This window comes from Plecotus auritus (assembly GCF_963455305.1).
Source record: "Plecotus auritus genome assembly, chromosome: 3".
Lineage (NCBI taxonomy): Eukaryota > Metazoa > Chordata > Mammalia > Chiroptera > Vespertilionidae > Plecotus > Plecotus auritus.
The window spans coordinates 204,000,546-204,026,551 of record NC_137772.1 but is presented as its reverse complement, the minus strand read 5'-3'; the positions used below and the strand labels follow the sequence as shown (position 1 = coordinate 204,026,551).

Below are 26,006 nucleotides of genomic sequence, written 5' to 3'. Positions count from 1 at the left end.
TTTCATAAGCCAAGTTATCAGTAAGCAATAGGGATAAATTATTATTGTGACATAAGCGGTTCCCCAACAAGAGCTTTGGATTTACCCATTCCCTGTAGAGGGGCTTCCAGGGATAGGATGACAATGGCAGGGCAGCAGAAGAAGTCTATGAGCAATAAGGTCTGATCAAATTCCAGAGCCACTCTAAGGTCAGAAACATAAATGTTCTTTTCTATTGAATGTGAACGTCAGAGTGCACATGAGATAAGAATTAAAAGATACAAGAAATCTGGGGGGCTGGGGAGAGAGGTGGGGAGGGAAGGACCTGTAACTTCTTTTTTATTATTATTGTCTGAAGTTTTACATATGTCTTCTTTTTCCCCAATTGACACCCCCCCCCCAGCCATTTGTAACTTCTTTATAGGAACAAAAATAACCAACACAGGTATTTTAATTATTCACAGCAGATATTTCAATGGTTAGAAGTTGAGGAATAAAAGAAGAAATTATGTTTACTGTGGGAAGCAAGAAAAACCCAAATGTGTGGGAGTCAAGGGCACAGTCTTAGCTTTGAAAATAAAATTATCTTTGTAAGAATGACATTGACAGTAGCTACTAAAGAGTAATGAAACAAAGTTGTTTTTCAATCCATGTACATGTAACTTGTATTGCAGTCCTGTGTGAAAATTGGTAAAGCCTGTTCACTTGAGCAATGATGAAATAATGATCTCTAATAAGTTGTGCTTAAATAGGTTTTATTTGAAATTCTCGCTAAATTTTCACATTAGACTTTAATTCCTTTATTCGACTGTCTGTTGGTACAGATATAAAATGCTGATTAGCTCACAATTTTAAATCTTTAGAGAATAATAGGTTACTAGATGGTATGTATGAAGATATTCTTTCAAAAAAATGGTCAATGTATTCTGAAATGCAACTAGCTTTGAACTTGGATCATATCAGTTTTTCCAGTAAATTCTATATTTTTGTTCTAGCAAAATCAGTATCACAAATTAGTTTACCATTTTTTTTTAGCTTATACATAGCTGTGCAATGATATGAGAACATAAGAACCATATTTTTCATTGATATCCTCAAATCAGCAATTTTGTCCCAGAAAAACTCTTGACCTCTAAATTTCCAATGTTTATCGTGCAAGGAAACTGGCAAACTATGTCAGAGGAAAATTCTGAAAAATAAAGATTAATAATTCTAATAGCTTAGTCTCTTCAATTTCTTAGAACTTTTCTCAATGAAATAAAATCTCAACTATAAGAGAATAAACTTTGAATAATAATTCCCAGATTACCACATGAATAACCTCAACATTACTAATTTAAATAAATGGGGATATAAATGCTAAATGATGTGCTACTTCACCTAGATTACAAATGATCTAAATTTTAAAGATTATTAAGAGTGTATTTTCATAGGGAAATGGAGGAGGGCGAGTTACTTGGTACTTGCAGGCTGATGCGTACCTGTACACAGTGGTACAGGCACTCTGTTTGCTAAGATATTTCCAAATCATTTGATATAGTGCAGCTGCTCAGAAACTAGAATCCCTGCTTGGGGATCCCTCACCTTCTACACGATGCAGCAACTTTCACAGCAAGATCTCCTGGACCTTGCTCCAGGGCGATGGCCTGTGTCAGTTCTAACTGTTCAGTCCTCACATAGCACCCCAGTGCACTTGTGGGTATGTAACAGCAAAGCTAGGAAAGAGGCCTTTATTTGACAGAGGAAAGTCAGTAAAAGGGTTTTGCGACAGAACAATAGGGCCCCAGAACAGCTAATCCCCCTAGGACTCCAGCAATAACCAGAACATCAGATCAGAAGGCATCAGACAATGAGGTGGAGAATGTTCTGTTAAGCAAGTTTATTTGCCTGATAGATTCAATACATAGTCACGTTTTAATATGTTTTTGGTTCTGGTACAGTAGCTGTCTCCTTCCTCACATGAACTTAACCACAAGTCCCTTACTTTGTAGTGAATTTGGAAGAAGCCTATTAATCTAAGTCTTCAATCTTCACTAACGCAGCTGTCTTCTCACAAATCCAAGAAATTTCAGCACTGCAGCGGGAAGTATAAGTATTTCCTTCTTGAAAATAGGCACATCCTTGGGATCCATTGATCTGGGCATATTCTTTAGTATTAAACCTGAAAAATTAATCAATTCAAAATTAATTATATATTTTTAAAAATTAAGTTATACATAAAATATTTTAAATTTGATCACAGTTCAATCTTCTCCATTACTAAATATCATATACCTGAATGTTGAGAGACTTATGCTTCCACAACACAAGATTCCTGAAGCTGGCAGACGTGAGTTCTTCATTTCAAGTTAATTATACTTACATGTGGGATTGTTTAAGAAGGATGCTTAAATTCTGGGTTGAGAATTTGTATTCCCCCCATTAAAATGAAACTACCCAATCTATATATTTAAAGGCTAAGCGAGTGCACTGACCACCAGGGGGCAGACGCTCAACACAAGAGCTGCTGAGCAACAGCAGCTTTGCAGAGTGCCCTCTCGCACTCTAGGACCCCTCAGGGGAAGTTGGACTGCCCATTTCGGCCCAATCCCTGCAGGCCAGGCCGATGGACCCCACCTGCCGGAGGGACCCTGCTCACTCCGCAGACCTCACCCAGTCCCACCCCACCGGCCACCTTCTAATTAATTTCCTTTCAATGTGCACGAATCTGTGCACCAGGCCTCTAGTGCAGATTACATTAGAAGTACTAGATTTTCTTTAGTTTGGAACTTTATGAAGAAAAACAAAGAAATGAAATCACTTTCTGTGTATAAGGTTGTTACATTTTACTATGCACAAGTATAATTTTTATATATTTATATATATATATATGTGGAGGGTGAAGAGAATAAGACAAAGTTAAGAGAGAAATGAATGTGGCCCTAGTATCAGTCCCCAGTTCCTCTGTCAAGGATTTGGTGACAACTTAAATAATGTCATTAGAAAATTATACTCATCTGATTTAAATTTTCTGTGTGCCCCAATTCTGCCCGCTGCCTCCCCCCCTCCCCCCCGCCCCGGCCAAACACCTGCCAAATGATCTGCCTTACGCTGCAATGTTCTTTTCTTGCTTCTTGAACTTACTAAATTTTATTCCTAGTATGTGCGTTTGCTCAGACTGGCCTTTCCTCAGTAGGAAATGGCCGTGTGATCCTGAAGTTCAATCTCACTATGCTGAGTGTGCCGCGCTGGTTTATCGAACAGCTCAATCTCAGGGAACCAGTGTTCCCAGGCTCTGAAACTTGCTGGGGGGGCCCCCTCCTCCATACTTCAATTAGGTGTAAATGGGGGGGGGGCATGAAAGGTTAAAACTCTTTTGGGAAGAGGAGCATATCTTCTTAAATTCCAAAATGGAAACAACTGAACTTGCACGGTGTCATGGTATGCCTGTGAAACCTCAGTCTAGCGTCAGTCTCTCAGATTAATTTGTAATAATTTCATGCCTAATATTGCTCCATTGGCAGAGCAACTGTCATTTTTTTTGTGTGTGTTTATTACTTTGCGTGTGCTTTTCCCCATTATTATCTGTGTGAACCCAGATTAGTCAATTTAATGTAAGTAGTGGTGATTAGAGGGTGGGAAGATTGGTGTTGGTAGAAAAGTCCAGGACAAAACTTGAGGAAATGAATGAAGATAAAGTGTAACCAGGGAGAAAAGTGTAAACATATTGTTTGTTATAAAAGGAAGTCCGTGAGTCACACCTGAAGCACAGTATCTTTGACAGAAAATGGGCAATTATAATTCAATTTAAGGAAACTTTGACAACATGCATTATTAAAGAGTGAAATAGGAGTTAAATAGATTAATAATTTGATAAGGGTAGGGAGGTGAAAAAACCTGCTATGCCCAGAGAGATGCCACTGCTTTTAAATTTCATCTAATATACAAATGCCATGTGTTATATTAAAAATACAAATATGATTGTATCATTTGAATATAGTTGTGATGAGAGGTGTTTCTCAAAATATTTGGTTTTGTAGTCAGTCCGCTAAAAGAATTTTGTAAAACTATGTGCCCCTTGACATATTTTTAAGTTAACCTATTTTTTCATATCTTTTAATAGTTGCCAAAAATCCTTTTTTCAAAATGCTATATAGTCTATAAATACTTTAAATATTTTTATCAAAACCGTAAAGTGGCTCATGTTAATTCATGAAAATATTTGCTATATAATTTAATTGCAAGTCCCCATTGTTAAACTAATCAACCAATGTAGACTTACTTTTTGTTAGGGAATAGCTAACAATTGTTAAATTTAAATGTGTGTTAATGTATGTTCTTATAGAAAATACTAGAGGCCCAGTACATGAAATTCATGCATGGGGGGTGTCCCTCAACCCAGCCTGCACCGTCTCCAATCTGGGACATCCCTCTCACAATCCGGGACTGCTGGCTCCTAACCACTAACCTGCCTGCCTGCCTGATCGCTCCTAAACACCTCTGCCTGCCTGCCTGCCTGATCGCCCCTAACTGCCTCTGCCTGCCGGCCTGATCGCCCCCTAACTGCCCCCCTGCTGGCCTGATCGCATCCCTAACTGCTTGTTCCCCTGCCAGCTGATCACCTCTAACAACCTCTGCCTCGGCCCCCGCCACTGTGGCTTTGTCTGGAAGGAAGTTGGATGTCCAGAAGATGTCCGGTCCACCCTGTCTAATTAGCATATTACCCTTTCATTAGTATAAATTATTCTTCTGAATTTTAAGTACTGGAGAGCCAAGGTAGCTGAGAGGCTGAACTCATGATCACAAGATTTGTCCTGATTTTGCTTCTTACAAGCTGAGTGACCATGGGCAAATTATTTAATCTCTCTATGACAATTTTTTCACCTATAAAATGGGACTATAATAGTGTTTTAATCATCGGGCTAATATTTATAAAGTATTTTGAACATAGTAAGTATGATTTATGTTTGTTAAAGAAATTTAAACTAATAGATGAGATTCAATGTCTTGACAGAGTTTGTCACACACACAAAGGAAGGTACTCCTCCTTTCAGTATTTTTTTTTTAAATCCTCACCAGAGGATATTTTTTCCATTGATTTTTAGAGAGAGTAGAGGGGAAAAGAGAGAGAGAAAGAGAGAGAGAGAGAGACATCTGTGTGAGAGAGACACATTGATTGGTTGCCTCTAGCATGCACCCCAACCTGGGGGCCTAGGATCAAGCCTGAAACTGAGGAAGGTGTCCGTGATCAGGAATTGAACCCAAGACCTTTTGGTCGGTGGGCTGACACTCTAACCACTGAGCAAAACTGGCCAGGGCATCAGTACTTGTTACTGAAACTCTATTTTCTTTGTAGGTTGTACTCTTTCTTGTATCTCGATTTATAATTCTTAAAATTAACTTTTTATTGAGATAGATTAATTAATAACATATGTTTCAGATGTACACTATTGTAATTTGATATCCATATATACTATAGCATGCTCACCACCAAAATTAAAAAATAAGCAGAGAATCTGATTAGCCATTTCTCCAAGAAAGAACTACAGAGAGAGGGCCAACAGGCAAATAAAAAGATGTTCAACATCACTAATTATTATGGAAATGAAAATCAGATAATTTTGTTAATATCCCATTTCTTAGTGTTATTAGCTTGGTTTTTTTCCAAATAGAGACTTACAAGGATGGAGAGGGGCTAGAACCATCTTCCCATAGCCAACTTCTGCCCAATGGATCCCATGATAATCCCAACCAGAAGAAAGAAAACTTGGTTAATGGTTGTGACTTCAGAAAATGCTAAGAAAGAGAAAAGGAAAAATCTTATGTGAGAACCACATTTCCAGTTGCACAAGTAAGATAGATGGGAACATACATTAAAACCATTTGTTAATTCTCCTTCAAAATGTACTGAATTCCTACTGCATGGATCAGAAATTCTATTTATTTGCTTCACATTACATGGACAATTTCTATAACCAGGAAAGGAGATTCTGACCTTTTCTTCTAAGCTGTCTATCTTCACCAAGGTGGAGTTCCTGTCCATGCAGTTTTTTCTACTGTTACTCCAAGTTTTCTCTTCATTTGTTGCAAAATAATAGCAGCTGTTTTGGTGCCATTGCCACATCTTAGGACAAGGATTGCATTTGTGGTCTGAAAAGGAAATTATATCTAAAAGTACAAACTAAACAACTTTGGAGTGACTGGGGAAGGTTTTGGAAACTAAGGTACTTAATTTGATAATAGGGTTTGAGACCAGCACCCTGAAAACATATTGTTGTAGGAGCCTTTGGAAGTGAAATTACCCCAGTTATGGGTTGGGGCAACGGTGATTAAAATGATCTCTGCAGGGCTCAGTCTTCTGGCCTTAGAAAGATCAGTTCTACTTTTAACTTCTTATACCACCCGGATCCCCTAAAAATAGATCATAAAGTGAGGGGCTGAAGTATCCAAATTGACATAAGTCCACCATGCTTCCCCAAATTTGCCTCTGTTTCAAAAATATTAAATACTTTTATATCTTCCCTTGTCTTCTGTAAAATCAGTGTGACATCATTAGTGGTCTTTGGACAGCATGACTCTCTCATATTCCCAGAGGTGATGCACATAATTAACCTAAACTGGGACAACAGATTCGATCTGACAGGTCATCAGACCCTGATTACCTGAAGTGTGAATGACTAGCTCTTGACAGAGTTTGATGGCCATTTGTCCCTGCTTCTTCAATAGATTGGAGATCTGTGATTTGAGCAATTCCTCCTCCGTGGGAAAGTTCCTGTAGTTGCTCAGCTGCTGGGATAAGTTATCTTGCTGGTGGTGGACGGTTTTTTGAAGTTGACTCAAATTCTCTGAATCTGAGTTCATTTCATTAGAGGTCTGCAAAACTCCAAGACATAATAGTAAATAAGTTCATACAGCCTCCCATTCTCACGTTAGCCATGGATAATTCTCTTAACACAGAAATATTTCTTACATTGTTTAAAATTTATTAGTAACTCCTAATAATGGAGGTATCTGGAAGAAGCCTTTCTATTTAAAACTGTTTAAAGCTCATTCTTATAACGTTATGTATATTTAATTATTTTGTGCTTATATTAAAATAGTGAATTGCTGATTATATAACTCTGACATTTCATCTGAGGCAGTGCCATTTTGCCATACACTTGTTGGAAATTTTGTCTTTTTCTGTTTGGAGTTAGTTCACATAATTGTTTTAATAGAAACAGAATCCTTTGGGGAAATGGCTATCTCAAAGTACGGTCTGCAGACAGCTTGTGTCAGAATCACTTGGGGTATTTGTTTGTGTGTGTATTTTTTTTTAAAGGCAGATTTTAATGCCACACTTCTGATCCTACATTCGTAAAAATAATCATTTTTAATAAGCACTTTAGATTACTCACCAGCAGGATAAATTTAAGAACCAATGCACTCAAAGCACTGCACTTTAATTGAGAAAAACTCTTCCTTCTATGGAGAACCAATGAATACATATTACATCTCCTTCTTTTATTTTATTATTTTATTTTTTAAATATATTTTTATTGATTTCAGAAAGGAAGGGAGAGGGAGAGAGAGATAGAAACATCAATGATGAGAGAGAATCATTGACTGGCTGCCTCCTGCATGCCCCCCCACTGGGAATTGAGCCTGAAACCCCAACCCGGGCATGTGTCCTTGACGGAATCAAAACCAAGACCCTTCAGTCCGTAGGCCGATGCTCTATCCACTGAGCCAAACCAGGAAGGGTGCATCTTAATTTTTTTAAAACATACATCATTGTTAGGTGGGCTAAGGGGGGTTAAAGGGAACACCTGCAATAATGTTAATAATTTAAAAATAAAGCATACATCATTGCAGAAGACTGACTACTAAGCTTCATAATGATTGGCTGCTGAATCGTTGTTACTACTGCTAGAACATAATACTTCTTTTCAAAAGAGCAAGTTACATCATTAGCTTCTATTTGTATGTCCAAATAGGTATGTCTGAATCCTAATTATCCATGAGATTTTACATATATAAAAAGAAATGAAAGTATCAAAGGAAATGTTGGTATCACTTAGCAAATAAACTTCCTTGACTGCAAATCCCCTGAAATTGAATACTGTGCTCACTCACTACTCTACTCTGTACATCACATACTTAAAATCCTACAAAGTGTGTATTCTCAGGATGTTTTTGTGCTTGTTAGTTCCGGATTCCCTACCCTGAATAGCCCTGACTGCCCAAATGATGGGTCAGACTAAAAATAATACTCTTTTCACTACTGTGCTTGGAAGTGGAGCTTCCATTGTTGGAGGTGGTTCAACTTTCTTTTTTTCTTTATTTTTAAAATATATTTGTATTGATTTCAGAGAGGAAGGGAGAGCGAGGGAGAGATAGAAACATCAATAATGAGAGAGAACCATTGATCAACAGGCTCCTGCATGCCCCACACTGGGGATCAACCTGGGTATGTGCCCTGACCCGGATTCCAACAGTGACTTCCTAGTTCATAGGTCAACGCTCAATCACTGAGCCACGCCTGCCCGGCTGGTTCAACTTTCTATCTACTGGCTAAGGAATATCAGGCAACTCTTCCTCCTCGTTTGTATCTTTTTTTCATTTATAGTAGTCAGGCTGTTTCTGCTGCTAGAAGTTTCTCTACTCTAGAAAGGTCTTACGTGAGCAGATTAAGCCAGTCTTGTACAAAATCTTAGGGGTAAATAAAATGGTATGCTTTTCTCAAACCCCCCTTCCTTGGCTTTCTGTTTCTCACCATTGGAATAATAAGTGGATGTGTGTCTATGCAGAAAAGAGACTCCTTATTCCAACCAATAACTGGAAAAATAAAAGTTGGCTTCATAGTCCAGTCTAGCTTATCAAGAGAAAGCAATGGACTTAAGGAAAAATCCTCATAATAATATTTTCCTCGTTGGTTTACCTTGGATACAGGGAGATGAGAGAGATAGAAAGTAGCAGAAAGTATTGGATTTTTTTATGATGTAGTACTTATCATATATCAAACCTGAATTCACATAGTTTACAATTGTGTTTCCTAATCATCTTTCTGGGGTTTGATGCAAGTATACTTACACATAATCCCCAAGGTCACAAGCCCAATCAGCAGCAACAGACAAAGGGTCAGCAGACTCAGGGCTGCCCAACGCCATGTGTGGGATAGACCTGGAAACAACGAAGAAAGCCAACAGAGGAATGAACCAGCAGAACTCCCTTGTAGGAGTTGCATGTGGCTGTTTATTTTTCCCACTGAGGAAGCTTCCTAAGCTTCTTTAATGCCCCTATCTAGAAAACACCTAAAACAATGTGCTGTAAGGCCCACCACCAGTGCTCCTCCCTTTCTTTCTTCCTTTTCCCTTCTCCTTTTATTTAAAAAAATATATTTTATTGATTTTTTACAGAGAGGAAGGGAGAGGGATAGAGAGTTAGAAACATCGATCAGCTGCCTCCTGCACACCCCCTACCAGGGATGTGCCCTCACCCAAGGTACATGCCCTTGACCGGAATCGAACCTGGGACCCTTCAGTCCGCAGGCCAATGTTCTATCCACTGAGCCAAACTGGCTAGGGCCCTTCTCCTTTCTTTATGAGTGTCTTCTAAGCATTAGGTTTTTGTTTTCATCATTTCTTAGAGTTTATTGAATTCATGAATAAGATGTTGTAGAAAGTGGTTTTCTGGATTACCCTAACAATAGAAGAGATCCCAAGTTTTTAAAATTACAAACCTCCACAAAACAAGTGTTATTATGGGTTTTATTATCATCTATTACCCATTTTATTTATCACCTGTTAGATAATGAATGGATACTGAATAAAAGAAGGAATGAATGTACAATCTAACGTACAAACCACAGAAAAGACCAGAAAGCCAGTGAATAATTCTATAAAATTTGACATTCCATATACAAGGTGGGGCAAAAATAGGCTTAAAATAGTTTGTATGAAAAATAATACAATAGTAAATAATAATACAGGAATAAACTTTGTGTTTCATGTACTCACAACTGTAAACATGCTTTTGCCCCACCCTGTATATGTCACAAATGGTTCTCTTACTTCACTTTCCTATTCCTCAATTCAGGATCTAATGGCAATCTAGCCCAATATTTGAGAATGATAAATGTAATCTCCAGGTGCACTATTACATAAAATACTAGAGGCCCAATGCATGAAAATTCGTGCAAAGGGCTCAGCCCTCACAGCTTCGACAGCTTGCCTCAACCTTCGCCCTGGCTTTGTCCAGAAGGTCATCCAGAAGGATGTCCGGAAGGTTGTTTGGCTGTCTGGTCTAATTAGCATATTATGTTTTTATTATTATAAATATCCACTACTCCCTCTTTCTCAAGGATTAGAATTAAACTTTCCTAAAAAATAATGTATAACCATCTTTATTAGACAAATGCAAAGTCTATTCCCATCTTCTTTTTTTATATCACCCTCTCTCAAACCACACACACACACACACACAAACACACACACACTTAAATTAAAAAAATAACTCTAAAGAAAAGAACATAGTTTATATATTTTAGATGATGATTCAGGACAACAACCTGAACTGTCAATGGCTTTTTGAAAGTGAGGGATATAGTCTGATACATTAAATTGGATTTTTGACCACAAAGACCACTCTTTCTTTCAGTTGGATGTAAGGGGATGAGTAAAAGGCTAGAACTGAGTCTGGACTTCACCACATGAACTTGGTTAAATCATTTAATTTTTTTCAGCTTCAGTTTTCTCAACACATTGTCAAAAGTACTAATATTACTTCATTTACTTCACAACTATATTTTAATAAAGATGTGATGCACAACAAGTAATATACTTTTAAAAATACTGTTGTCATATATTCAACACTACTAATTATTCTGGGAATTCCAATTTCTTAATTTCTTAAAATACTATAAAACTGAAACTATCATGTATTTCTGACTCACCCATTCTCCAATTACCCTGTTCAGTTTTTTATACATTTGAAAAGAAAAATTTCCTCTACCTCCTATGTTTTAGAAGCTTCCAATCTGCCTTCTGAAAGATTCCTCTGGCATCTCTCACAGGGACTATATTTATAAAAGGACTACATTTATAAAAAATAACCTTTTAGTCCTCAATCTCTGGCATGTCTAATCAACATTTTTACTATAAAGCATGGCTTCATGAAGCATAGTGATAACACACCATTTTTTCCTCAATATCGGAAACACTTATTCTACTAATATATTCCACAACTTTGTCTCTGTTTCGAAGCTTTCACAGCACCCTTCTCTTTAGCTTAGGTATCAAAGTCAGTACCTCAAAGCATTGAACACCTGTCCATCCCCCAAGGTCAAGTCTCACTTTCCCTGAATCCTTACCTTTTTTCCTTAGGTTATTTCTATTCTGGTTATTTCCTGCTCCAATGGAATCCTGAAATGAAAGTGTCGCATAGGTCACTTCTTCAGACATTGTAGAAGAAAGCACTACTGTAAATTGTGTAATTAATGTTTCAGTGTCTTCAGGCCTGAAACAAGATGTTCTTTCCAAGGCTTGGAGCTTTTATACAGACACTCAACTGGCCTAAGACACATCCCACTGCAATCTATGTAAGGACAGAATGATACTCTGTTTTTCTGCAGAGAATGTGAGTGAAGTCAAATAGTCTCCTTAGAAATCAGTATATTGTAGAATCCAAACTGCTCTTTCATTATTGTTCATACTAGGAAGCAAAGAAGTGGTGCTTGGAATCAGTGCAGGAGTGGTGGTTTTATGCAGGAAATGCTATGATTCTCAAGGTTTCAAGAAAGGGTCAGGTTGTCCTCTTTGCATGTGTTAAAGGTAAGGTAAGCTAATTCTGCATGGACACATTGGATGTGGTTTATATTCACCTATATTAGATATCAAGCAGATACACATACTAAAACAGGATGGAGTGTGTGGTCACATGTACTGAGAGCTGTATAGTTAAATACCCCCCACACCTGGCTGATGTTTTAAGAAATTCAAGTGTGTGTGTGTGTGTGTGTGTGTGTGTGTGTGTGTGTGTGTGTGTGTGTAGGAAAGGGAGAGAGAGAGAGAGAGAGAGAGAGAGAGAGAGAGAGAGAGAGAGAGAGAGGGAGTTGGCAATGGGCATGGAGAAGAAATGGATAGCTATTAAAACTGATGTGAATGGAGTTCCTTTCTGGCATGGCTAACTTCTTATGGGATAATCTTCCTGCAAAAAGCAACTAATATTCAGAAGAAGATTATCTTGAAAAATAAAAACAATCAGAAGAGCATTTTCTCTGTTTCACCGACTAAATATACAAAAACATTTACATCTGTATGCATGGTAATGTCATTTTCAACCATTTTTCATGGTTAAATTGTACAAACTCTTATCTATGTTCAACTCCATCTATATATTGAAGTCCATTCCATCTACCTACTCAAAGGTTTTTAACTTATAATTTTCTGTCTCTGGGATCATTATGTTTTTCTGCTGGTTGACTCATCTTAACTTACAAATATCTGATATCTTTTATTTTAAAAATAAGCTGAAAATCTCTTGTTCATCCCCCTCACACACTCTACACACTATCACCTCATTTCTCTAATTTTCTTAACAATAAAAGTGTCCAAAAGCTGTCTATTCCTGCTACTTCTTCCTACCTTTCCTGAATTCACACTAATCAGTCTTTACCCCTCACTTTCTATAAAAATGCTTTTTTTCCAAGTCACCATTAACCTCCACAATAACACATCCAAAGGCTATTTCTGAGGATTCTTCTTAGCCCACAAGCAGCATTCAACATAACTGATTTTTAAAATTCATCTTCAAAAAATATTTACAAGAAGGGATGAAGAAAAGCAAAAATTCAATTTGGAGGCATCGAAGACATAAAGAAAGCAAAGATAAAAGCAAAAAGCAAAAAAAACTGGCCACAAGGAGGAGCCAGAGGATGAGTATAGGATGGAATTTATTTTGAAATGTATATTCATCCAATAAGGATAATACAATATCCTGATTAAAATAAAGGACTATGAAGACAGACTGATTGATTCAAATCCTAGATCAACAGGATTTCATAACAGGAAATCTTAGCTTTTTCAAAATTAAAAAATAAACAGTATTTAATTTGTGTAGGAGGTTAATAAGTAAAAGTTGAACCAACAATTTTAATGCAGAAAACTGAAAGGGAATAGAATATTACCAATAAAAGCACTGAAGGATTAGCTTAAAGGTTATACACATTTAAAAGACCATAAAAATATATCAACAACTGTAAAATGCTCAGTTTCTTTATATTTTTCAGTTTAGAGACACTGTTATAACATTCATAGTAGTCAAATTATTTTCATTTTGTCTTTTTCTTTTACATATCTACTAACCATCATTATATATTGATCAGTCTTATCCACAATGTTATGCATTCCACTAATTTCCTTTCTTATTGCATCTACAACTTGTCATTGTGATCCTAGTGTCTTGTACTCATTCTTCTCCTATCAGCATAGATAATGGAGTCTGGACTAAATTTAAAATACATCATACTGTAGTGGAAAGAATGTGGAGGTAGCTGGCACTACTTTTTATAAGAAGTGTAAAAATAGAAAAGTCCCAATATTCCTTAAATTTCTCTTTTTACATGTACAATGAAAATGTCCATTGTACATGTATGTATGTATGTATTCATTCTTTCATTCACCATTTCTATTGGATGATTGCTGTATGTCAGTCACTATTTTAGAGTAATGGAATACACTCTTGAGGGGATAATTACAAAAATTTAAATATCTAGGGAGACTCTGTATGTCAGATAGTTATAAGTACTACAGAAAGGAGTGAAGCTTTTCTGTAGGGACAAGAATGTGGGCTGGTGTGTGGTGTGATGAGGGAAGTTGTTCTAAATTCTGAAAAATAAAGTTTAGGTAGCAAAAATCTAAGATTTTATGCTCCATAAGGACTATTACCATGACTTTCTCCATGAATATTCACCAATGTCAGTGTTTGAAACAAAATGAACATCACTTAAATATTTGCTTTAAACTAAAAGAGATAATTTATGTATAAGTGCCTCTTAATCTCTAAAATATTAAACAAATAAAGGTTTTTATTCCAAATTCAAACTCATAAGGCTGTTTGGACTAAAGAACTATTTTTTCAGGGTGGTGTTTTTTTTTCCAGTTTCCCAAGCTATGAAAAGAGGGAATAATAAAATATGCAAAAAAATAAAATATGGCAATAACATGCCTTGTAGTGTGATTAAGAGATATCTAGCAAAGCCTCTGGATTTTGGAAAAGGGGAGGGGAAGTTATTATATCTACTTGTTTTTCCTGCAGTTCTCTGATTAACTGTTGCTGAGTAACTCAGCTTGTATTTATAGGATATGTATAGCAAGAAAGCAGAATTAAGACTAAATATTATCAGGAGTTCCTTTGACCCTGAGAGTCTCTATACTCAACTAGCATATACTTAACACCGCAAAGCCATACTTGGGGAATAAAAATAAAGGCAAATATATTTTAATGAAACATAAATCTAAATATAAGACCCTTAGTCTGTGGCTAGAGTAATTGAAGTTCTAAAAAACAATATGAATTACAACCCAGAAGCTAAGATATAGCAAATAAATATTCTCTGAGGCTTACTGTTACCCTAGTTCAGCTTTACCTACTTATGGTGTTAAATGTACAGTTTTAAGGACTCATGGATCAAACTCAAGACCAACATATTCCTGGTGGTTTACAAAAGGAATAAAAAGAATATTTTTATAATTAAGCCAATTAGCCAAGACCTAGAGGATATAGTAACCCTGACAAAGCAAGCTAACTGTTATGTTTCATACCTTATTAAAGTGTCTATTAATTGAACAAGAAAATGTTTACAAGAATTATAAGTGCTTCCAAATGTCCATCCATCATCATTTACATATTTGATTTAATTTAACTGTAAATTTTCAGAAGTTACCTACATGGTGATTAAGGGAGCGGAGTCATGCTTTATTGAAAAGATGTCATTTGAACCATAACTCCACACTCTTCTTTCTGTCACTTGGGCACAATTTATTTTTTAGTGTTTTTGTATATTTTAGGGGAAAAAAACAACACTAAAGTAAGGCAGTGTCAGAAAAAAAACTGAAAAAGAGAGGAGATAGATGAGAAGAAAACCCCATGACTTGGTAAGTGAGTAGATGTGGGCAATAGAAGAGAGGGAAAGTTAAATATTCTCAGACTGTGGTGGCAGATTGGGGAGATCAATGCTAGGAAGAGTGAAGAGTCCACTCTGGCTGAAATAAGTTACTCAAACAGAAACAGAAGTAGATAAATGGTAGAATAATGATGCGAAGTTACCCTGCTTATGATTGGGAATCACTGAATATTATAGCTGAGATAAGAAACTCAGTGACAAATATGGGTCTGGGAATTCTAAAAATTTGATTACTTAATTTTTAGAACATTATTGAATTTGACTTTTATTTAAAGTGGGATATTTTATTAAGGATTGTTTTTTGGTGAAAATACTCAAATCATGCTAAGTTTTAGTTTTTTAAATCAGTAATGCCTTTCATGCTTGTTTTATTTATTCTTTACACCCTTTCTCAAAATAGTTTGAGGTGTGTATGGAAAAAAATTTTAAAATAAAAGATTATTTTATGTGAATCAACAAAGAATTCAGAGTGAAGGAGATAACAGGAAGAAAAATATATGTATATAAGATGTGCTAATCAGAAAATGAATAAACAAAATATCTGCCATGAGATCCTATGTAATTACTATATTGAATAGTAAAGTCTAACACTATTAACTGAAGAAAGGGTAGAAATAAGGTAATTAAGAAGACAAATGCCTAATAGTTTCAGAAGAAGAGTAGCTTATCTGGCCCCGAAGTTTTAACAAAAATATATAAGAACTACCTGAGTGACAAGTAGATAGCACTCTCACCAATACTTTTCTAGTAAGCACAGCAGCTAGCTTTCTATGGTTGTTCTTATAAACACTTTCAATTAAGCTGAAAGGACAATTAAAAATCCATTTCATAAAGTTAAATGTGTGGGATATCTGGATGTCACATGAAGGCAGCAGCAGCCTCACTTATCTGTATCATCAGTGCGAGCAGACAGGCAATTTTGTACTTTTTTATTTATTAACTAGAGGCCCCTCGCATGGAATTCGTGCACGGGTACAGTCCCTAGGCCTAGCCTGCAATCAGGGCCATCTTCCCCGGCTACATGTAGCCGGCCCCCCCACCACCACCCACCCTGGTTTCCCATTCGCCATCAGGCGATTGGAGCCTGCCAGCTGGGGAAAAGGATCAAGAGGTGGTCAGTGTGCATCATAGTGACTGGTTGAGTGGTTGTTCTGGTCAATCCGCCGTTAGGGTCAATTTGTATATTACCCTTTTTATTATATAAGATAGAGGCTCGATGCATGGGTGGGGGCTGGCCGGCCTGCCCTGATGGGGGCCCCAGATAGGAGTGGGGGTCCCTGCTGGGGGGCAGGGCCAGCAGGGGTGAGGGGCCACCCATGCCCCTGATCAGGGTGGGGGTCCCCGCTGGGGGGTGAGGAACCGGGGGTGGTTTGCAGGCTGGCCCTGCTCCTGATTGGGGCGGGGTCCCTGCTGGGGAGCTGGGGCAGCCGGGGCAAGGGCCCAAGGTCATTCTGGTCTCTGTTCGTTCTGGTCTTTCCGCCATTTTTGTCCCTGGGCTTTTATTATTTAGGATTCTACTTCTTGTTCCAAAAATGACTAAAGAATGGGACAGATTAAGTAAACTGCTCATATACTAGACATTATAAGACTTCAATATATTTAAATCAAACTAAGTGTTGTTGTTTTTTGAGAAATAATTAACATTAAAATTTTGTTATGACAAAGATTAAATGTGTGGAATAAATAATATATTATGGTATAAAGGACTAGAAAAACATTTCTTCTCCAAAAAAAAATCTCTTCAAGTATAGCATCACTATGCTTACTATTACATTATTTCATTGAATTAGGATTTTTCCATTCCTGGAAATTCACTTGAAAGTGCAAACATTATTGAAAGGTAATAACACATCAAGTCACTAACTCTGCGCTATTCACTTCATTTGATGTTGTCCTTTGATGCCTAAACCTAAGAAATATGGTGCCTGCCTCATGTGGAGTCCATGAATTTCTGAAGAATTTCATTTGAGAAAGATGCAAGTATTTGGTTGAATTCAAAGTCATCATTAGAAATGGCTCCTTCTAACATAAGACCATGAAATATCTAACTAAGCCTATATTTGATCAAGTGATAATAGCTTTTTCTCCTCACAATAGAATAGACTATTTACTGGTGTTTTGCCCCTGAATTCTCATCAGAAAGTAGTTTATTTTAACAATATGATCCAGACTCTGTTAGGGTTAAGATCAAGCATGAGCTTTTGTTCTTTGAAAGGATACACATGATGGGATATCCCTCCATTTAGAGTTGAAGATAAGGAAATGAGAAACAAATGCTGTTATCTACTCCTTTCAACAAGTTATTATTATTTTTGTGTTTTTATGTTCAAGGTTCATGTATCTCTAAGCAGCTATGAAAGGGCTTCCTGGAAAGAAAAAACAAAAACAAAACAAAAAATGGAAAGAAAAAAACCCAAAAACCCACACATCCCCAACTCATGGCTCCACCTTATGAGAGAGAGGAGGATCACAGACTGACAGACACTGAAATAATAAAAGTGGACACTACATTTTGCAAAGTCATTGGACCCTGAGCTCACTTGCAGTGCAAAGGAAGCCATGCAGGATGAAGATGGATACATCACCTTAAATATTAAAACTCGCAAGCCAGCTCTCACCTCAGGTAAGAATGCCCAGAGCAAGCCATTTGAAAATTAATTACATAAACGGGTCAACTCTAGTTTTCTTTTTTTTTTTTAAACTAGTATAGCATGTATAGTTTTATTTTCCTAAATGGCCTTATTTTCCTATAGCATTTGAATACTATCCACATAGATTCAGATAGACTTATGTAGGCAGCAAACAAGAAAAGATACAAGCAAGGAACACTTCTTTACGCTTATAGAGTTTAATGCCAGAGGGACTAGAAACCATGAGGGTAAAGGGGGAGAATGTTTGAAAACCCCATTATTTAACATGTCAGCAAATGGGTTTGATTCTCTAGGTCTTGCTCATTAAAGCAGTTACTTATGGGGATGACCACAAAACAAAACAAAGACAAACACACACAGTGTAAGTTATATTTGGACTCAGAGAGACGTGCTCTGAGAATGGGAATGGATGTGAGGAGTGGGGGTGGTTTGTGCTTACTGTTAATGATCACCAAGGGAGCATGGCAAGATCTGCCCGTGATGCTGTTTACATCACTGAAAAAAATCCGGAGAGGGCAGGGCCGGGAGTGTCGCTGCCCATAACCATGCCCACACCTGTTCCCTGACATCTTTATTGTATGTCCACAGTTGACCCTGCTTCCTCGTCATTGTGGCGGGTAATGGCTTTGATTCTGCTGGTCTTGTGCATTGGGCTGGTTGTTGGACTCGTGGCTCTGGGGATTATGTGTAAGTGTCGACTCATCCAATGATTGCATGTGAGAAAGGCAATACCTGAGGGTCCTGGTGTATGCCACTGACTGAGCTTAACTGTCCGTACTTGTCTCTTTGTCACTACTCCAGTCATTCTATCCATAGCTGCCATGATATTCTCATTAAAGGGGAACTCTGAACTTTCCCTCCTGATTGAAATCATCTTTTAGATTTCTTATTAGTTAAAAATTATTTTCAAGAATTTTAGACTGGAAAAAAAAAAGAATTTTAGACTGGTTCTTAAGTTTCTCCTCAGTATATTTTTCCACACTCTTTTGAAACTTTTTTCCACTCTCCTGCCTATCTTAAGATCCTGCCAACAAGGAATTTTCTCCACTTCACAAATAAATCCTGTCCCTCGTCTGAGATTTTGTTCATTCTATTCCCTCTATTTTTCCTATAAATCTAAAAGACCTCCAACGCCATATTATCAGGTGTAGTTATTGTTTGTGTTCCTGTTTATTTTTTCATAAGTTATTTTAGACTCTTCCATTCAACATTTTTTATTTACCTGAATATCCCAGTACTTTTAGCATACAATAAATTAATATGCATTTTTAAATAAATGGATATTTTGGTAATACATGGAAAACAAAACAACAGAGTTTATTCGCCTACATGAAATCTGCTTAGAAATCTGTATTTAAGGAAACTTTCAAAACAACTGCTGTGGGAATGCGATTTGATCATGGCATTTTCTTCTTTGTTATTATTTCCTTCAAATAGTTCGCTTATTATTTGGGAGAACCCTTTAATTTTTTCTTAGTTCTCAATTTGTTCTTTATGCCCCCTCCCCTTTGCCTTGATCCCTTTTCAGCACTCATTTATTCAGGTGTCTCTAAAACAGTGATTTTCAACTGGTGTGCTACAAAAATGTTTAAAACATGCAACACCTGACTACTTAGTCAGGGGCACCGACTTCTTTTCCCTTAGATTGTCAAATTGAAAAAAATGACAACATCACACAGCAATAGCCATCCAGTGTGAATGAATCAAAATTATGCCTTTTTTATTTGTCAGATTAGCAAAAAAATATTTTGTGTGCCTCAGTTTTAGTAATTAGTTTATGTGTGCCATGAGATGAAAAAGCTTGAAGATCACTGAGCTAGTAAACACTTCCTAGATTGATAACCCTAGTGAAATTAGTTTGTTGAAAGATCCCTGCATTATCCCTTATCATCCTTACTACAAATTATTAACTAACTTTCACATCTAGCTGTCACGCAGCAAAGCTATCTACAAATTGAGAATAAAAATCTCTCAGGAATTCTGCAACAGTTATTAGCAAGCCAGTTCTGCCAAGATTTAATGAAACCATCAGAACAAAAAGACAGTCTCAGTAAGTATGATTTGGTAACCGTATCTCTCCTACCCTAGAATATTTCTGTAATGCTATCTGGAGGAAGCATTGAATTTAGAGGGAAAGTAAGTCCTACTTAAAATAAAAGGATTCCTATGCTTGATTTCTCCTTAAGGCCATAAGGACGGCCCATGTGACAAAAACTGGAGACATTATGAAGGTAATTGCTATGGATTCTTCAGGCACAACCTGACTTGGGAAGAGAGTAAGCAGTACTGTACCAACATGAATGCCACTCTACTGAAGATTGCCAGCCAGAACATTCTGGTAAGGAGATTCCCATGCCAAATATTTTGAAATCATAAGGAGAAAAATCTGAAGTGAAAAACTTGACTTTAAAAACACACACACACACACACACACACACATAATTTTTTTTTTCCGCATGCCTTCTGGTTTGTGAAAATCTGAGAACTTTATCAAGCTCAGTAAATATCAACATGTTTTCTTTTTTTACTTTACATTCTCTAACAAGTGAACTTGGTACAATTCTAAACATCAAATATAATTAATTGATATTAACATAGACATATACTCTAACTTTTGTGCAGTCCAGGGCGTTATAATGAAGCTTTGTCTTTGTGCCTTTAAAGAACTGTGGAGTTAGTTGCCTCCTGTAGGCACCGAGACCCGGCATAGAACCTGCAACCTGGGCATGTGCCCTGACTGGGAATCGAACCCATGACCCTTCCGTGCACGGGACAAAGTCCCAACCAACGGAGCCCACGCTGGCCAGGGCCGCGCACGGAAGTTTCAAAGGCCCATTGCTTAGAAGAGGGCCTGGCCCATGAGAATGGTCCGGCACTTGCTGCCTCCTGGGGATGTTGGCCTTCCTGGTAAAACCCCCTCCCAAGGTCTAAGGGACCCTGACGACCACCTCACAGGCAGAAGAATCCCACGGGGTCAGGAGTCTCGAACCTTTGAGTCAGTTGTAAGGGCTCTGAGTTCATAAAAAGGGAAACTGAGGCCCCCAAGAGTGAGACTCCCCCAGCACCCTCTGAACCATGGTGGGCAGCACGAGCAGCAGACCCCGCACCAGAACCCCAGGAAGCGGGCAGGAGCAGCAGAGGCAGGTGAGGCTCTGGCCCTGTCCCCTGCCCCGCTGTGTGACCTGGGACAAGCCAGAGCACCTCTCTGAGTCTGCTGCCCCAGCAAGGAAGCTGCGTGCTCTCAGAGGCTCCGGCCCACGAGGGCTCTGGACTCCCCCTTCGGAGTCCCCCACGGGGGAGCCGCCTGGCCTTCCTGTTTACTCCAGGCCCCTCTGGAGGCTGGGAGGCGACAGCCTTGGCCTCTTCTGCTCCCCGCTTCCTTCCTCTCCCACTTCAGCGCCTCCGGCCAGGCCCTCAGGGCCCCGAGGCCAAGACTTAGGAGCACAGTCCCGTGGGGGCAGCTGAGGCCACCACCCCAGAGGGCCTACCGAGGAGCACCCTCTCTCTCCGGGACCCTGAGGTTTCAGAGGCGCTGGCCCTCCCTCTGGCACCTTGGGACAAGCCATTTCCTGGAGTGTCTCTGGAGACATGAAGACTGTCCTGGATCTGACACCACGCCCACCTCTCAGCCAACCAGTAGGGGATGAGCGCACGTGGTCCTTAGAGGGGTCCCCTCCTCCCCATCCTTCCTCTCCCTTCCCGGGCTCCCACCTCCCTGAGCTCCCCAGTGTGGGCCTCAGGCCAGCAGCCCAGCCAGGCCTCACTCCCCAGACAGACCTGCTGAATCAGAAGCAGCTTTTCAGTGAGAGCCTGGGGAGATTCGTGTGCCCTTAAAGCCAGATGCTGCCCATCTGCCCATCTGCCCATCCTGCCTAGTTTTAACACCCTTGGGAGCCTCACCTATTGGGCATCCTTGTCCGAAAGGCTTTCCCTGAACCTCTGAAGCCGGTACGCTCACTTCAGGGTACAGGAAATTCGGGGAATAGAGGAACAAGTCCAGCAACACCACAAGGAAGCAACAGACGCATCTGGAAGGAGGAATTTTCTGTAGGACAACCGGTCCCGTCAGAGGTCAATGTCATAAAAAGAAGGGGCGAGTCAGAGGTTAAAGTTAGATGGACAGCACACATGCAACTTGTGGTCCTGGATTGCCTCCCGGTTTTAACAAAGACGCGTTTGGGGGAAATTACATATGGACTGATTATTACCTATGATATTAGTGTTAACTTAGTGTCCTCAAAACTCTGAGTTGTAGCTATATAACAAAATGTCCTTGTTTATTAGAGTCACACTGAAGTCACACTGTGGAGTGAACTTTGTTCATATCTGTAATTTACTTTAACATAGTGGGACAGCAATAAAACAGAAGTGAAGGAGTTATGGAAAAATGTTAACGATTACTAAATGTTGGTGATGGCAGATGAGTGTTCATTATATTATTTCCTCTAATTTTGTTTGTTTGAAACTTTTTATTAAAAATGAAACTTTCTGGGCCTCCCATTGCCCTTTCGGGAAAGACTAGATACTTGGGCTGGCATTCAAGGCCTGGCGAGCGTGGCTTCTATCACCGACCAAGCTTGTCTCTAGCTAGGACACCCCCTCTAGCCTGCCTTCCAGCCCCCACTAATGCCTCAGCCCTCCCTTCACTCAGTGGGTCCTCTCCACTTCTGCAGCTCTGCAGAGCTGTTCCCTCTGCCCTTCCATGCCCTCTGCTTCGTGGTGAAGTGAACTCCTAGGTGTCTTTAGGGCCCCACTCCAGAGCCCTAGGAACGTTCTGCCACCAGGGGCCCCTCTGAGCTCTGTGCACTGAGCTGCTTAGAACTGGTCTCAGGTGAGCAGGTTTGATGGAGTTTTGCGAGCCTGGGTCCTCTCCTGGTGCCGGGACTCACAGCACAGTGGGCCAGGGCTTATAAGCCTCCATGGCAGGTGCTGGAGTGCTGCTGAAGGAACAAACGTGCATGAAGGAAACCCTCAAAGGAAGGTTAACAGGGGCAAAGTTTGGCTAGTGGTTACTAGAACTTTTAAATTTTTTGTTTGTTTTCTTTAAATTTTCAAGCATTTTTCTTTCTTTCTTTTTTTTTTTTTTTTTTTTTTTTTTTTTAGTGAACAAAGTGATTCTATGGTGAAGAATTTGGGTCAGCTTAGATTTTCAAAAATTGGCACACACCTGAATTCAGGAAACTGTAATAAGAAAATAAAGATAATGATGATGAGAAAAAAAAAAAAACTGTGTAAGTTTTCTGACCATTATTTTTATCTGTGTTTGCAATAGGATTATATCAAATCCAGGACTGGATTAATTCGTTGGGTAGGACTGTCCCGCCAGAACTCCAATAAAGTCTGGAAGTGGGAAGATGGCTCAGTTCCCTCCAAAAATATGTGAGTCACTGGGCACTCAGAATATAGTAATTTTTACTCCTGAGAAGCTCTATCCACTTGGGTACAAGTTACTTATAAGTTGGGAGGTAGTTCTGTACCCTACTGTGGGTTATATAAGCAGAAGCTGAGTAACTTACACCCTAATCCTAACAAGAGGACACTGATAGTAAGACAATTCTACTTGTTGTATTATCCCATTCCTCTGTTCTTTATCTAAGTCGCAATCCACCTCTATTCCCAATAATTTTTTTCATTCATTTCTACTGACCACTTTACTATTGGAACAGTTTATGTCTTTTTTAGCTTAATCTAATTTTCTTCATGTATTTTTACAAGAAAATTATCTTTATTGTTTTGTGGTTGAAAGTTATTCACGGATTCTTTTGACTTTTTTGTAGCATGTACCTATTCTTCCCCCCTAGGGGTGTCCAGGAATCAGACTCATCATCATTCACAAGGTGGTTCTGATGTCCTTGTCATAAGGCTCCATCTCTCTGCAAATAATCCAGTCAAAGGAGCCAATTGCATTGAGTTACTTAATGTAGCTTTCCAATCTTCAGTCTCAACACCTTTTGTTTATCTTATATATCAAAACTGCAATGTTTCTCCCACTGAAAGTTAAACTCATTAACCAAAATTTATACAATCGGATTATTACATTTTAATTAGTTTATTTACAAATATTTATTATTTACTATGAGTAGGAGCCAAGGATACTTCAGTTACAAGCAAGTCTTTTCATAGACCTTGATCTCCGATAACTTGCTGTCTCATTCACAATATTGCAAGCAAACTGGTGTTCCCTCCGTTCTTTCAGCAAATCAGTATCTCCCAACTATTATGCAAGTTCCCCAGTAGAAAGGACCTTGTCTTTCTTAACCACTCTATCATTGACACAGAAAAAAACTTTGGCACATAGTAGGCATCCCATAGATATGTAGCAAATGAATTAATAACTTACATTTTTGTCCTCATAAGCAGTGTGGCAGAGAATATAAACAAGTTAACAGGCAATACAATATAGTGTGCTGTTTTTTGTATCTGCTATTTTATAACATAAACCTTTATTTCGAAGATATTTTATCTACTTACTTTTCCATGAGCTCATTTCCATCCTGTGCAACTACTTTCCATCTGAAGCTCATCTAAATCCTACCCTTCCTTCAAGACAAAACTAAGGTATTATCTTCTATAAAAGATAAAAAGATAAAGCCTTTCCAATTACTTCAAATTCCCACCCATCTCTTCCTCTGGGCTACTATTGTACCTACTGTTCACTTGTTCTTTAATCTTATTCTATTTTAAGTTATTATTGACCTATTCAAATGGACATACTTTATACTCCCAAGCAGATTGGCGGTCTCTCAATGATCTGAATGTTGTTTGTAACTTTCTTTTCCCATAATTTCATCTCCACTGTATGTAACAAAATTGTACACAGTTTTATTGCTGATTGTTTGGCTTTCAAAGGAACTCATGTCTACCTTTTTCATTCACAGGTTTGAGCTTTCTGAAAATGCAAGAGAAAATATGAATTGTGCTTATTTTCATAATGGGAAAATTCACCCTAGCTTCTGCAAGAACAAACATTATTTAATGTGTGAGAGAAAGGCAGGCATGGTAAAGGTGGACAAACTACTTTAATGCAAAGAGATGGGCAGGTTGTCACAGACAAATGCTTGATTGTATAATAAAAGATCTGGATGAAAGAATCACTAGCCATAAAATTACTTATTTCTTCCTTTATTCCCCTTGGAGTCACCTTAACATTACGTTTCCTACCAGCACTACGTAGTCCCCTCTTTATATATCTCGTTATACGAAGGGATAACTGGGTCCCTTCTTTGTACATCCAGAAGCTGGTCTGTGAGTTGATCTTTTGTTTTTAATTGTGCTTTTCCTATTAATTTTCCTTCTTCTTGTCTTCCATTCCTAATTATCTCAACATTGTATTATTCACGGTATCTTCAGACCTAAACACACATATATTTTCAATTGGAACAAGAAAGGTTTGGACTTAGTTGACTTAAGCTGTGCAAAATATTTAAGTTTGAAAACCATATAAAATACCCAAGTTTGAAAGACAGCATGAAGTAGTGGAAAAAATATGAATCTTGGAATCAGAAGAATAATTTAGATGGTGTGGTTATCTAAAGTACAACCATGGGCCAATTATGCAGTCTCTAACTTCCATTTTCTCATACATAAAGCTAGAGGCCCGGTGCACGAAATTTTGTGCACTGGAGGGGTTCTCACAGTCCAGGACCCCTCGCTCCTTACCGCCCACCTGCAGTGGAGGCGGAAAGGGCTCCTCCCACCGCCGCTGCGCTCACCAGCTGTAAGCCCGGATTCTAGCTGAGTGGCGCTCCCCCTGTGGGAGTGCACTGACAACCAGGGGGCAGCTCCTGCTTTGAACGTCTGCCCCCTGGTGGTCAGTGCACATCATAGTGACCAATTGATCCACTATTCGGCCGATTTGCATATCAGGGTTTTATTATATAGGATAGAATAAAACCTAGCTTATATACCTCACAGTTCTACAACATAGCATAAAACTTCAGAGTATTAACTATATCAGAAACTCCATGAAGACAGACACCTGGATTTCCTGTTTGCTATTCTATGCCCAGCACCATGCATAGTTTCTGCCTTACAGAAAAAACAAAACAAAACAAAACAAAAACAAAAAACAGAAAAACAATAGTGACTTCTCATTGTGTATAGTTCATTACAAAGCATCAATTTAGTAAAACACTATGCAAATATAATTTCTGTTCTAAATATATCTCTTGTAAAACTCAACATCAGTAATTTTCTGTGCAAAGAAGGGAAATAAAGTTTGCAAGAAACCTGAT

At 38.5% G+C, this 26,006-nt stretch overlaps 2 protein-coding genes across 4 annotated transcripts; one reads left to right on the top strand and one right to left on the bottom strand.

Moving 5' to 3' along the window:
• Positions 1-1,989: 1,989 nt before the first annotated feature.
• CLEC12B (C-type lectin domain family 12 member B) lies at positions 1,990-11,399 on the bottom strand (the record flags this gene model as incomplete). 2 transcript variants are annotated; one of them, XM_080660299.1, is made up of 6 exons in its annotated part: positions 1,990-2,140; positions 5,639-5,754; positions 5,954-6,108; positions 6,621-6,839; positions 9,031-9,120; positions 11,309-11,399. In XM_080660299.1, 6 exons carry the CDS (start codon positions 11,397-11,399, stop codon positions 1,990-1,992), a joined length of 822 nt encoding a protein of 273 aa, XP_080516425.1. The 2 variants fall into 2 exon arrangements, with proteins under 2 accessions (XP_080516425.1, XP_080516426.1); XM_080660300.1 differs by having other exon boundaries at positions 1,990-2,053.
• A 6,175-nt stretch (positions 11,400-17,574) lies between these two features.
• On the top strand, positions 17,575-25,807 carry CLEC1B (C-type lectin domain family 1 member B). 2 transcript variants are annotated; one of them, XM_080663104.1, is made up of 6 exons: positions 17,575-17,744; positions 18,361-18,459; positions 19,700-19,822; positions 19,959-20,110; positions 23,045-23,151; positions 24,651-25,807. In XM_080663104.1, exons 1-6 carry the CDS (start codon positions 17,681-17,683, stop codon positions 24,793-24,795), a joined length of 690 nt encoding a protein of 229 aa, XP_080519230.1. In that variant the 5' UTR covers positions 17,575-17,680; the 3' UTR covers positions 24,796-25,807. The 2 variants fall into 2 exon arrangements, with proteins under 2 accessions (XP_080519230.1, XP_080519231.1); XM_080663105.1 differs by lacking the exon at positions 18,361-18,459 and having other exon boundaries at positions 17,666-17,744.
• The last annotated feature ends 199 nt before the right edge of the window (positions 25,808-26,006 follow it).

What these genes read in the sequence shown, in the direction of transcription:
- CLEC1B (XM_080663104.1), top strand. Translation starts at nt 17,681, where the DNA reads ATGCAGGATGAAGATGGATACATCACCTTAAATATTAAAACTCGCAAG. An exon ending in AGAACAAAAAGACAGTCTCA is followed by an intron (nt 19,823 to 19,958) that starts GTAAGTATGATT and finishes TTTCTCCTTAAG; the next exon opens with GCCATAAGGACGGCCCATGT. An exon ending in TCAGTTCCCTCCAAAAATAT is followed by an intron (nt 23,152 to 24,650) that starts GTGAGTCACTGG and finishes TTTCATTCACAG; the next exon opens with GTTTGAGCTTTCTGAAAATG.